At 36.2% G+C, this 14215-nt stretch overlaps 1 protein-coding gene across 8 annotated transcripts in view; it reads left to right on the top strand.

Annotated features, from left to right (window-relative positions):
• Window positions 1-210: 210 nt before the first annotated feature.
• The window catches only part of ect2 (epithelial cell transforming 2), a 32112-nt gene continuing 18107 nt past the window's right edge, over window positions 211-14215 (top strand). For 3 of the 8 annotated variants that reach the window (XM_012962665.3, XM_012962664.3, XM_012962663.3), the window contains exons 1-9: window positions 211-420; window positions 3473-3613; window positions 5671-5750; window positions 5841-5933; window positions 6563-6745; window positions 7659-7748; window positions 8520-8627; window positions 12223-12296; window positions 12960-13090. In XM_012962665.3, the coding sequence (XP_012818119.1) occupies window positions 3487-3613; window positions 5671-5750; window positions 5841-5933; window positions 6563-6745; window positions 7659-7748; window positions 8520-8627; window positions 12223-12296; window positions 12960-13090 (886 nt within the window). In that variant the 5' untranslated portion in view covers window positions 211-420; window positions 3473-3486. Of the gene's footprint in view, window positions 421-480; window positions 581-3472; window positions 3614-5670; window positions 5751-5840; window positions 5934-6562; window positions 6746-7658; window positions 7749-8519; window positions 8628-12222; window positions 12297-12959; window positions 13091-14215 lie in introns of those variants that run through there. The other 5 variants (XM_012962668.3, XM_012962669.3, XM_031901485.1 and 2 more) reach the window with 4 other exon arrangements.

Genomic DNA, 14215 nt, shown 5'->3' with positions numbered 1-14215 from the left:
AATACAAAAAGAAACAGTTTCGCCGTGACATCAGCCAATAGACCTCAGCCTTTCTTCCGCCACTTATTAACCAATCGTTCAAACTTGCGGACTACCAATGAGCGTTTGAGTGACGTTATCCCTAGAGGCCAGGTGGGATCAAGTTAGCCAATCAGAAGACACAAGAGAAAAGTCTTCCAGTGAAGGCGTCTCAGTCCTCCAATAGGGAGCGTTCTATCAAATGTTTAGTGTGCGCCCAATCAGAAGCGTCCTTATGATTTGGCTCGAGAGTTTGAATCTGGTTGATGGCTGCTTGTGGTGGAGGAGAATGAGTTCTATGTAGTGAGGCGGCTCTTGTCTAACGTGCCTCCCCATATACCGGCATTTCCTCCATTGAGCTCGCTACTGCTCGTACCAGGCTCTCTTCGATCCTTCGGACCGGTAATGACATTATGGCAGATACACACCTGTGTCGGCTTTCACAGTGCACTCATCTCCGACTTACTCTCGGGTTGCTGTTTATCAGCAGATCCCAGGTTCTACCGGCAGCCGCTGTCAGGGGGTTCATAGTTTAACAAAAGTCGGAGAGCTGCGAACAAACGTAGGCTGTGGGCATACTTAAGGTTATGTGGGCATATTTAAGGTTATGTGGGCAAGGGGAGGAGCCTTCATGGAAAGACTCGGTGCCAGGCCCTGAGGGGTAGATTTCTCTCCTTATTTATATGCTACATGACTAATAGGCTGGCTAACAACTGTGAACACATTCATAATTACCTGGATGTTGGTCATTAAATTCCTATACCCCCCCCTCCCCCCCCAGCACAGCAACATTTTCACCTGTTTGGGCACTTCCATCATCTGCACCAGGGTTCTCCATGCTTTGCCTGTCCTGCTGTTTGACAGAAGTAGCAAGTTATCACAGGTTATAATCTCTGATTGTAGGGTATGCATCCCCCCTCAAACTTTCTTGAAACTTAAATCATTATATATAGATACATTATTTAGGGGAATTATGTAATGAGAGTCAGATGTGTATGTTTCAGTTTGTGTATATATATCACAAACGTTAACAGCAATCAAAGTAAGAAACAACGTTTGCCTTACATATGCTCATTGACTTGACTGGACATTTTATGTCAGATAAAATATATCCATATTTGTGAATTTAGACATGTGGTAGAATGGCTGCATTTCAGACCAGCTGAATGTAGTGCCTCACCCATTAGTGCTTCTGAATGCTGTCATTGTTTCATGGTTGTAACTTTATGAACAGTTAAGGAATTTGTCAGAAAGACAGGAAGGAATGTATAAGACACCTGCTTAAAAACAAGTTCTGTTAATTAAGTTAATGTTATAATGGACTCTTATGCAAAACCGTTTCATTTTTATGGCACATCTTCCATAAAATCAATACACACCCCCAACCATGTAGTATTTACATACAGGCAAGCAATGAGCCTTTTCTTTTAGAAAAGAAAACAATATAGGCTTATTGTGCAGCTTAGGTACTCTATAGGGCTACACATATTGAACCTATTGTTTTTGAGTTCTGTAAATGATGGTAATCAGTACAAAAACTAAGGGGAATTCTGTTAAAAAAACAGAAACGTTTACACGTTTACATTTAGAATGTAAAAATATTTGTTAATTGGCTCTCTGCTTTTATACCTTTATCACAAAGGTCTAGATACCGGTTTTTATTGTTTCCTAAGTAGGCATAATAGAAAGGTTTCCAACAAACCCATATCTAACTAGACCGTAGAAGTAGCTACCTATCTGAACTGCAACAATAACTTTAATTGTGCAGGTATGTTCATATTTCTGTTATGTATAACTCTACGTTAGAAACGCACAATACATTTCTGGATCTCTTCCGAAAAAAAAACTGGGGACTTCAATACGCGGCAATAGGCAATTTTGTTTTTTAAAATTTGAGATAGTCCTATATATTTTTTTTTTTGTGTTAAGTGTATGAGCTTTGGCTGCTATGAACACGTAATGTTTAAGTGCATATAGATCTCCATTTTCATCAAGTAATTCAAATTTTTAAAAATGATTTCCTTTTTCACTGTAATAATATAGTATCTTGTACTTGATCCTAACTGAGACATAATCCTTATTGGAGTTAAAACAATTAATTTAATTCATGTTTAAATGATATTTTAATAGATTTAATGTATGGAAATCCAAATTACTGAAAGATCCCTTATCCGAAAAAACACCAGGTCTTGAGGAACATTCTGGATAACAGGTGCCATACCTGTATCTGTTTATATATAATTATTAGTTAGTCCCTTGCTTAAGCACTAAAGATCCCAGACTTGGATAACAGTACATGTACCACAAGTAGGAGTGGAGGGATACATTAAGTGAGAATGATTTTAGCAGCAGTTCTTGTGTTTAAATTAAGTTTGTGCATCTATCAAGAACAAATGATGATAAAACACTTATTCCTTTGCAAAATAGTTTGCTTTCTGTGGTTACTTTATGCAATTTATTACTGGTCATTTTTCAGAGAGCAGTTTTAGGTTTGTATTGACCCTAATCGTAGTATCTGCTGATTCTGCTTGTTTTGGTCAGTTTACCAAATGTCCCAGCACCACACAGTCCTTTCACAAGACTTTTTCACAGGCTGTTCAAGAGAAATTATGCCACTAAACTCTTGTCTGTTGGATGCTAATCAATGCCTATTTTGTGGATGGGCAGCTAGTTGCTTAGAGACCTTACAGGGAACTGAAGTACAGTAGAACCCAGTTTTCCTAGAATTTGTCATTTTTCTGCCGTTTGCTAGAAAAAGTTAAATCTGTGGTTTGGTTTCTCATATCCAACTGAACATCTGATGAATGAACATTGAGATATACCATCATTTCCTTTTTTAGGAAGGATCCAGTAAGTAATACGTTCATGGTAGCTGATTCAGAAGTGACGTTTGAAAGGTGTGTTGCAGCTGTCAGTTTTGTAAATCATTATCTACAAGGAATAAAGACGTCAATGGCTTGGAAGCTTTGAGAGTTCAGATTTTGGTTTTTAATTTAGCCAGTTCACTTCAATTGCATATTAATGTGATCCAACCTTGCTTCTCTCTTGAATATATGTCAGTGGAGCTGATGATATACAGGTTCATAGTATAGTTTTCATTCAACTGGTCTTGTTTAGCCAGCAATATGCACTTAAGATGTTATGATTTTTTTTTTTTTTTGGCCGACATTTCCACTTAAAATCTTTGAGATTTGCATGTTAAACTACATGCGAAGGGCAAGAAACTGATATTACAATTGACCTGAAGGTTTCTCATTAATTGTTAAACTAAAGTGAGTTTAAGTTAGTGGATCATTGCAGGAATTGAATTCAACACTCCAGCTTTAAATCCAGGCAACTGTCCAGCACTCTTGTGCTTTTCCTTTGTTTTACTTACTCCTCTAATCTGTGGGTGGAGTTGTGAGTTTGACTGCTATAAATGTGGATGTTTTTAATTTTTTTTCTTTGTACACAGAGTATTAACACAAGATGAATGACAACAGCATGCTGGCACCCGCTGCGGGAAAGAGTCTTCTAGCGGACTCCTCTGTGTTTGACTCTAAAATCACAGAGACATCCAAAGATAACTTGTTTGCTGGCTCTGCAGATATTGACGGTAAAGAACTACTACTTTTTTTTTTTTTTTGCTCTTGCAACAATTGCCTGTTGTTTGCTGTTGCTTACAAAAGTACTGAGCCGCATTTCAGCTAAGGATTATTACTTCACTATGCAGGGTTTACCTTGCATTCTTCTATGCAATATTGCTGCTTTCACTGATACACAGATCTGCAGAGGCCAGTGTGTGTAAGATGAATCATTAAGTAAAGCTTTTTCTTCAAAGAGTGTTTCCTTTTTTAATTTAAACATTTTTATGCATGTTATTCACAGAGAATATTTAATGCTGATTAAACAAACTATAGGTGACTGCATGATTAAAGAGATGTCACACTAGCCAGTTTAGGTGTCGGCAGAATTTCACGGGTTCATTTGCTCTCTGTGCCAAATGTTTAATGTTTTAAACACCTAGAGCTCTCTCATTTTAGGGACATTTCCTGGAGGGTCTTTGAGTAAGAAAAACATGTAAATTTTTATATAAAGATAGCCATTGAGATATGTATATGTGGGGTGTGTGTGTGTGTATATATATATATATATATATATATATATGTATATATGTATATGTATGTATGTATGTATGTATGTATATATATATATATATATATATATATATATATATATATATATATATATATATATATATATGTGTTTTTCTTTTATTTGGAAACCCCATGTCTTCTGAACAACACAGTTTAAAGTTTTGAGTTTTGTGGGCATAAACTAGCTATTAACAGCTATGCAGAACTTAAAATGCAATAGCAATACAAAAGGCAAGTACAAATATGTATGCCCCATGAAAGTAGATCTCTTCTGCTGCTTAAGGGCCCCTGGCAATCATGTTTTCTGCTTCTACTTGTTGCCTGGGGTTGGTGCTACGAGATTCTGTGGAGGTCTGTTAAAGGGCTAAACAATTATATTCGCATTTCTGACATGTTCTTTTCAAATATTGCTTGGCTTAGAGTATGCCAATATTACAACTATAATTTGGCAACTGTAAGGCACTATTTAATGTCTGAGTGAGATCGCTTAATCATAATGTTTGCTGTTGTCTGATCATAATAAATGCAAATAGCCAGATAAATAGGGCACACTGCAGAAAAACATCAATAAATATAGCTATAGATGTATAAAATAAATTATTCAGATTGATTTAAGTACTAAACAAAGTCCTCATACAAAGATTCTGATAGAATCCTTACACTAGTTTAGGTAGGTGTCTTACTGATACAATTATGGTCCTAACCGACTACATTCCTTTTAAAACATTAGGTTGCTCGGCTAGTCTGCTGCTAGCATATGTCTTGAGGTAGTAGTTACCAGTTAGTTGGAACGCTCTTATAATTTGGGTCATTAAAAGGCCAGCCCTGTTTGTATCACAAAATTATGTAATTTGGCGTACTTAATAAAATGGCATGTTAAAATGTTCCTAATGCAAATTTTTATGTTTTCCTTCATAATATCCAACAATCCTGTGATGTCTAAACTCTGTTGACATACACAAACAACCATACAACCATCCTCAACAAAAGGAAAACTTAAGTCTAAAAAATAATGACATTAATTAAATACATTTTGATTATAAAGTACTGGTTGCAGTAATTTCTATGCAATCATTGTGAAAGCAATGTGAATCTGAATTAATTATTTTTGCTAATTATTATTAACTTGTATTTATGAACACCAGCTTATTCTGAAGTGCTTTAGAATAGGTTTGTGTATATACCAGTCACAGAAATTACCTGCAAATATTCACTGATACAAGAGGTAAAGATGGCCCTGCACAATAGAGCAGAAGAGTGCCTTTGATTTTACAAAAGCTAGCTGCTATAAAGCAAGTGATATGCTTGGGAGGTACTAGGTTACGGATGCACCTGTTAATCTTGTGTATAAGTAAAAGGGAAAGCAATTATAGTGAAATGATAATGTTTTGTGACACCAAGATTTGTTCAGGCAGGCTAATAGGTCAGCTTGTGGGTCCTGTTGAGTCCCAGATGATCTTTCCAAACTCAAGATTTCTTCTGTTTAATATATATGTTCTCCCTTATTTTACTACAGAAGAAATGCCCCAGATTGAAACCAGAGTGGTTTTAGTTGAAGACGCTGGAAGAAACGACGAGTTAATAAAAGCTCTAGAGGTACTAACATAAGAAATTAAGTTTTTTTTTTTTTTTTTCCGGGGAGGTTAATTTTTGTATGCTACATTAACTACATATTCCTTTCCACAGACGGTAAAAGTAATGGAAGTTCCAGTTATAAAGATAAAGGAAAACTGTCCTGAAAAATCCAGGGAATCTTTCATAAAAAGTATTGTTAATATGGTATGGTCATTCATTCATACCATTGTCTTGCATGCAGCACATAAGGAATTACTTTATTTGCACAACTAACACTTTGTTTAAATTTAAAGCACTGAGGTTGCTACATGTGCTGAAATCCAGCAAAGCTCAAATCCAGTCTGAGCTTTGGAAGAAAGCATTAACTTGAGACATGCTTTCTTTCTGGAGCTAAAGCAATAACGCTTACAAGTATATATTCATGGATTTTTTCTCCACAAGGTGAAGGATTTTCTAGCTGTATGTCTCTTTAAATCTTTAAAATTGGGAATCTGACCACTTGGGCAATTTCTATACTAATTAGCCACTCTGAATTATATTAAAAACTTAAATGTTTCTTTACGCTTAAATGTTTTGGTGGTTAGGGTCGCACATATCATCTTTAAATGTAACATTTAACAGTGTTGTCCATTTTTTGCATGAGCTAATTATCTGATGCACCTTATTTGTGTAAGGACCTGGTAAGTAGGCTGGAGGCCATAAAAATGCTTTGGAGAACTGTTTGACCTTCAAACCTCTAGCTGGACAGCATGGGTTTAGACTGCTTTCAGAAGTTCAGTTTCTTAATATATTTGCTATTTAAACTATTTTTTTTTCTTGTCATGGGAAAACAGGAAATCAAAGTACCCTGCATCAAAACAGATTCTGTTGAAGAGTTTGTAGAAGCAGACACTCCAGAATTCGAATCAGTGTTTGTTATATCAGACTTTCAGAAACCTGCTTATCGATTTCTTTACAAAGCTGACTGCAGAGTGCTTGGCCCCCCTATTATAATTTATTGTGCACAGAAAGGAGAGGTATGTTGATATTCATAATCATAAGAAAAGTACATTTCTTTCTAGGATTTTCTTTCACCTTCATAAGGCTTTGCATCACAAATGCCAAATGTCAAATGCAGTTGCCAACAGCAGCCAATTATGAATTACCTTTGAGCAGTTTGAGCAGTTAGAAAGTGAAAGCAAAGGCCTGATTGGTTTCTTGTTTGCAATTTGTCACCTGTGTTGGTAAATTGAGCCCTTAGCGTAGCCTGGCAAAATGAAGGGAATTCAACTTCTATATTAATAACTAAAGTCCCAAGTGTAAATGGCAGCTTTAAGGGCAATGGAACACCAGGGGGTACATTTTATCATGCTGTGTAAAAAGTGGAGAGAATCATTACCAGTGATGTTGCCCAGGGCAACCAATCAGCAATTAGATTTCAACAGTTAAAATACCAAAGCAAAGCATCTGATTGGCTGCTATGAGCAACATCACCAGTAATGTTTTATGCCACTTTTTAAACAGCTTGATAAATATACTCCCACTTGTTTTGTTGCACATGTGACAGCACAGGCAGCAAAATGCCTGAAAATACCTTGGCCTTGTGAATTGCTGCATACAAACCAGCACAGTCATATATAATTATCAGAAAATGCTAAAGGGAGCATTTTCAAACAACTTTTTTAAAATACATATGGATTGCAGACAATTGCAAGCCAAAGCATTTGAAATCACCTCCCACGCAGGAGGCAAACGGCCAACAAAATGTCCTGTGTCCTATTGCCCTTAAAGGCCCAAAACAGCCCCCCACAGACATTGCAGTTATCTGCCAAGCGCATGTTCCAACACTTGTCATCCATGTTCTTTTGCATAAAACTCACCACTTTAGAAAAATCTGAACTACCTAAAAATGGAGGGTATAATTAACTGTTTATTTTTGGTTTTCTTCAGCCTTTGCCTTTTACATCCCGACCTCTCTACTGTGCAAGTATGCTAAATCTCGTATTGTGCTTCACTGGTTTCAGAAAGAAAGAAGAATTGGTATGACTTACTTCTGTCTCGCACCATAATCTCTGTAGGGAACTGTGTATGCATTGGCTGTACACAATGGATTTTTAGGCTTATTGGTTTTTGTTTTAGAAATAGTTGTTTTTAAAATGTTGTGACACGTAATAAAAAAAAACTTCAAGAAGTGCATTTAGGTTTAACTTATATTAACCTTTTGTATTTTTAATGCAGAGCAAGGGGGGAAGATGAAACACTTTTATCTTGCATTTTTCTCTTACTTTAACAATTAAGTCCTCCACACTGTCTTTACACCTGCCCTTCCAGAAACAAGATCTGTCTTTCATTGTTCTCACTGGCTATATGAGATCTGGCCTCTTAGCAAATTGTAAGGTCTGATTTCAGCAGAACTGCAGTCACAGATTAGTATTCAGCATCATGGGGTGCTGCATTCTGCAGGAAAAAGCTGTTCTGTGTGCATCCTTAGCGATACCTCCCTCTGATTAAATTGCCACTTTGGCTCAGTTCTACTCTCCTCCCTTGGTATAGTATATAGCTGTGTGTCAAAAGATCCGTGGGAGACCTCCATTCTGATGGTGAACCCTTCCATCTAATGCCTGTCTTAACATATATGACTCTTACTGTCCTGGGTTCCTTAGATATAGAGAGAGATTAACCATTTTTTTAAAACTATTTTTGGAAGACTTGATGTAAAAAGAAGCAGCTTGTAGTTTTTGACCACTGTCATCTCTTTTGAACACAAACTAATTTCTGCTAGTCTGACCCCTTATTTTCTTTATTTTTAAGGTAAAACTAGTAACTTTGGTTCATCACATGGGAGGTACTATAAGGAAAGACTTCAGTTCAAAGGTTACCCATCTTATTGCCAATTCAACTCATGGAGATAAATTTAGGGTTTGTATTGCTATTTTATGTCGTAACTTGCAGTAAGTTGTTTTTTTTTTTTTTTTTTTTTAAATCCCTTTTGTAAATGCAATTACATAATCAATCAGTAACACCAAAAACAAAGTATTTTGTATGTACTACTGCAGTGTATATAAATAAGCCACAGAGTAGACATGGGGCAGTCATTCAAAGTGAATAGACCAAAAAAGAGAAAACAGACATGCTTACACAGCACATATAAACACTGTTCAGCAAGCTACTGACTTGGTTTGGAGGGGCTAATATTGCCTACGTGTTTACATTTGAGTGACTAAGGTTAATTAGATTGTAAAGCACCACTGTGACAGGGACTGATGTGAATGATAAAGCATTCTTTGTAAAACAAAGATGATGATAAACTGAAAATGAAATCTGTTTCAGTTTATTTCACTGTGGGTATGCCCCTCTGAGATTCAAGCATCAAATGATAAGCAGCACTGTACTGAAATCACATGCATTTCAATAGGATGTTTCAGGTGCTGCAAAGAGTTGACAACATCTGTTTGGTTTGTGTTTTTTTTATACTGCACTTTTGTTTTTTAGGGCAATGACTGGCACATGGTAAGAACTGTCAGCCATGGGTGACAAATCCTAAAAATGGCTTGCTATAGTATAACATTACACTTACCGCATGCAGAACATATTACGGGATCTAGCTTAATCACAGGAAAATGCAAAGTGATGCAATATCCTGTGATTCAACCGGATCGCTGTGAGTAGTATGTTTTACTTGATGCAATCTTAATGTAGTTCTATGGCAAGTCATTTTCAGGGGTTTGGTGCCTGCAGTAGCACAAGCTTAACCGTTGTCGACAAATCTTACTGAATGCCACTGACTTTAATGTGAAAACTGCTTTTATGGGAACTAATAAATGATCTGAAAGTAGTAGAGATATTCTGTTGCACCGCTAACATGAATAAAAGCATCCACAAAAGTATTGCTTTTGTCCACAACAAACTGTGTTCAACTCACCTTGAACAGCGATAAATATCGCTTCAATATTGTTTCAGTGTGTTTATGGTTTTATCTGACTGGATAGATATTGCCTTCAGTATCTATTACAGATGTTTATATTCTCCATTTCTTTTGTTCTGACTCTATCTAAGCCACCTAATTTACAGATCAGTGGCAGAATGGATTCTGTTCTAAGTGTCAGAACCAGTGTATAGAAAGGGGATGGAAAAAACTACTTTCGACTGCATTTACCAACTGACATTTTTTTAATTAAAGCACATTTGCAAGTTTCTTATAACTGCCTTTTCCTTTTATAAATTGCACAAGACTATCTAAGAACAAATGTATGTAAATATTACATTTGTTTTAAGCGAGTATTTCTGCTTTTTGACAGCATCTTCCAAGGTCAGGTATAGTTCTCTGAATTGCGGGATCAGTGGTTAACTAAAAATGTAGGCAGCTTTTCCGGAACCCTATTATCTGTTCAATATTTGCAAAATACACTCACTTGCATACAACAGATAAAGCACTGTTCCCTATGGGCAAGCCATCTGCCTGTTCATTTAAACTATTTGCCTTTACAGCAACCCTCAAGTACAGCTGTTGAGCCTCATACTGGAAAGTGTTTCTAAGAAAAGTTAAACGTCTCAAACTTTAATAGTTTGGGATAAACTTAGCAGATGCATTATATTCATTTTGAGTTTAAATCTCTTTTTGCATATTGCCTTCTCCTCCTGTAACACACTCGCCCCCCCCCCCCCCCAGGAATTTGCTTTGGAGGTTGGCTTGTGGGCATGCTCAGTTGTTCTAAGCTCAGATTACTAAACACGCCCCCCAGTCTAGTGAAGAGATGGCTTTGCTGGTTCCCATAGAAAGCTCTAGCTGTCTGCTTCATTTTTTTTCTCCTGAACTCAGCTTTACCATTACAGTGCTCAAACAAAGCAGAACTTTTATCAAAGATAGTTGTGCCTGTGTGAACCTGTATTCTTGATGAAATGTATGCTGAATAAGGGTTTGTGTAGGCTGTTTGCAGTTTTAAATGTATACAATTATGTATCAGAGGGAAAAATGGCCACCGGGTGAAAGCTGCTATTTGGTTTAGGAAAATGTGATGGTGCTGGCAAACGGAGGGGATATATGCAGTACAAATGATGCCATTTGGGTGGGGGAGACATGCCCAACTGATATACATTGTAGGCAAATGTAGGCTTTACATGTCCTTTAATTACAAAATTTCAGTGGATTTAAATTGATTTGTACACAAAATTGCTTTTGAAAGCAATGTCTGTCTTTCTGCATTGCTAGTTCTGACTCTTAAACCAATAAGCAGAAGCAAGCTGATTAGTTTAAGAACACATTGTGGGTACTGGAATCTTGGCGGAAGGAGAACTGACATGCTACATTGGTCAACAGTCAGAAAAATAATTGACGAAAGGTGCAAATACTGCTTTCAGTTGAAAATATATTTTCAAATAACTTTTTGTGCTTTTAAGGTACTAGAAAACTTTTTGGTTCATACAATTTTGGGGAATTTTGTCCAAATTGTAACTATTTAAATTAGAGCTTGGGTTCATTTCTGTATTCTGTAGAATCTTTTATAAAGGAGTTTTGTACTTTGCAACAATTTTTGTGACAAAATCGTATTTGTCGTAACAAGTATGAAAGTTTCAGAATTCATCCAAGCTTCGGAATTCTTTTGGCCAGGTTGGAGCTGCAGAGTGCCATTGAGTCCTATGGAAAGCTTCCCAAAGCATGCATTGAAGTTTCAAAGTCAGAAAGGGTTTCGCGCTGTTTACGATCATTGGGATACGGAAATTTCATGACGTTCGGATTACCAATACGATTTGTTCCAATATAATATTTTCAATATGAAAATTTCGTACTTACTAACCGAAAGTTCTGAAATTTTCGTATTGAAACTAAAAGAATTTTCGGGACATTTTTGATTATCAGAAATTATCATATTTCGGGATTCGGATTTGTACATTGATGAATGGGCCCCTTTCATTCATTATATTGCAGTATTCGTGGGCAAGCTAGCTAGTTAAATTATTTATCCATAATCTGGACATTGATCTGACTCTTACTAGATTGTTTCATACCATCTTTGTTTTTTCTTAAACCAATTGTGAACTATTCCCTCCATTACTAACCTTAAGCTGGACAGGTTAAGATTGGACACAAAAGGAATGACCTGACAGAAGTTAAGACGAAGGGGTACTGTTATAAAGATCTGATCACTGCTAATGGTATACTTCTGAAGGTGATGACTTCATATTAAAATGTAGTGTTGTATAGATGGGTCTCTGAGTAGGTTTTCATTTGTTCTTTGTTATTTATTATGGGGTTGAATTATTAGCCTTCCTATTCTGCCTTTTCACAGACTGCAAATAATATTGCTTTCAGGACGTTAGGGTCAGTAACCTGTCAAGTTAAAAAAAAAAAAAAAAAAAAAAAAACAGCTCAATCTTATTTTTTAAAGTTTGGTCTCTACCAATCTTTCATTCTGACTTCCAAACTGTTACCTGGTTGCAGGGAAAAAATATTTCATACACAAAATATTGATTACAAAGAGTCACGCTTTTCCATATTTGGTATTTTTCTGTCTAGGTTGCAGTTAGTCTTGGAACTCCTATAATGAAGGCTGACTGGATTATCCAAGCTTGGGAGAAAAGGAATGAACTGTAAGTGGCTTTTTTTTTTGTTTTGTCATTTTTAGTTCAGCATAAGTAGTTATGTATTATATCCTGTTATGGGGATTATAACTCATGTAGTTTGGGATAAAGTTGTCTTCTGTATTTTGGAATTTGAAGTACACATTAAGAAGGCTTTATCTTCCCCTGACTTAATTCATGTAGAACCCACCCAACTTCTTTTTTCTGTTCAGAGACTAGACAATTGTTGCCATTTGTATTGTTTCCCTTTAGTTTTCCATTGTGTTGAGTTCCGCCATCTTTCAGTGCAAAATGCACACAGTTTTTCACTGAACTTTCAGTGATTTTACGGTCCTGGCTCCTGGTAATTTTTTTTTATCCTTGACTAGAATTAATTATGTATGCCTATTTCTATTTAGGACTTTTTGCAAACCTAACTACATTTTGAGTCTTGCGACTGTTTTTCTCCTTTTTGCCGAAACCGATAAAAATACAGATATATTTCTTGCAGCTGGTTTTGCGACTTGTGCTGTATTTGCCTCAGCCTGTGCAGATATTACCTTGTACATTCATTATTTTTTCTGAGAAATTTTTTTTTCATGCATTTAAATATGTTGAGCAGATCAGCACTGTGTTCTTGCATTTTCTATATTCATTTTTTTAAAAATCACTTTTATTGTTTGTTTTTGTCAGTGAATTCAGTGCAACAAATGAAGAGTTCAAAAGTAAATTTAAGGTTCCTCCGTTCCAAGACTGCATATTAAGTTTTCTGGGTTTTTCTGATGAAGACAGAGTCAGCATGGAAGAAATGACTGAAATGCAAGGTAAACATGTTGTATATTGATTCCCTTTTAAAATCAATGCACTTTCATGGCATCTGTTTAATCAGCATTTTTCTTGCTGGCATTAAGGATTGCAAGTGAAATTAGGCTTTGGAGTATATAGGAGAAGTTGAAAGGGGAACTATCATTTAATTAGTCACTAAATATAATGTATTAAAAATGTTGTACAGTTTTTAAAAATATTCCTGTTATCATAGTGTCCAACTTGCAGCTGCTTCTATCCTACCTAGCCTCTGAGGTCAGGATTGAATTCATTTAACTGACAGGTCTGCCACTCTCATTGGCTGTCAGTGCTGTCATTCTTGAACTGTGGAAAGTCAGCATCGATAGTTCAGTGGCTTCAAATGCTCCTTTTAACAGAATCAGAATATGAATTGGAACATAAAGTCCAGTGCTTGTTTGAAAACTTACCATGTGCTTTTTTTTTTTTTTTTTTTTTTTAATTTTTATTATATCTGAAGCTGTTGTCTCTTGAATCCTCTGTTTCCTGTGGTTGTCATCTTCCACTGATGCTGAAGCAGTGATGTAGGGCATGGGGGTTATGGGCTCGTTCAAGACAAAATAGGTTTCCTTAGGATCCTGTATCCAGAAGTGTGCTTTCTAGGGTTAGTTGATAAGTGATCCTATACAACTTACAGCTAGATCTGTGGAGTACCCTCTTCTTTAAGGCTAGGAAAGGTATAATTCTTAGCCATACCTCAAGTTTAAGGGACTTGGGAGACATCCAGTTAAGAATAATGAGGTCCATTCTCCTTCTCATCCAAATAACATACACATCTGGGGGCTGTCCTAAGAAGTATGGTAAAATGTGAGAAAACTGGCAATGGGCAATTGCTATAGGCTAATTAATATGTCAAGGCCATAAATTAGAAATCTATTGTGCATGCTTTGAATATAATAGATGTGTGTGTTTGACAAAGGGATAGTAGGTAATGATCAGTTCTGCACCCTTCTTGCTTTATATGTACTGACTGTCAAGTCTGCTGTACCAGTACTACTGTAACTTTTCCTTACCTCTTCCCAAAACCCTCCTCAACCCCCCTTAGTTTAAAAATTACAAATAATGTTAGAAAAACATTATAATAAAATGAAAAAAACCCAAAGTTA

The sequence above is a fragment of the Xenopus tropicalis genome, chromosome 5, assembly GCF_000004195.4.
Source record: "Xenopus tropicalis strain Nigerian chromosome 5, UCB_Xtro_10.0, whole genome shotgun sequence".
Taxonomy (NCBI): domain Eukaryota; kingdom Metazoa; phylum Chordata; class Amphibia; order Anura; family Pipidae; genus Xenopus; species Xenopus tropicalis.
This window is presented reverse-complemented; position numbering and strand designations above follow the sequence as displayed.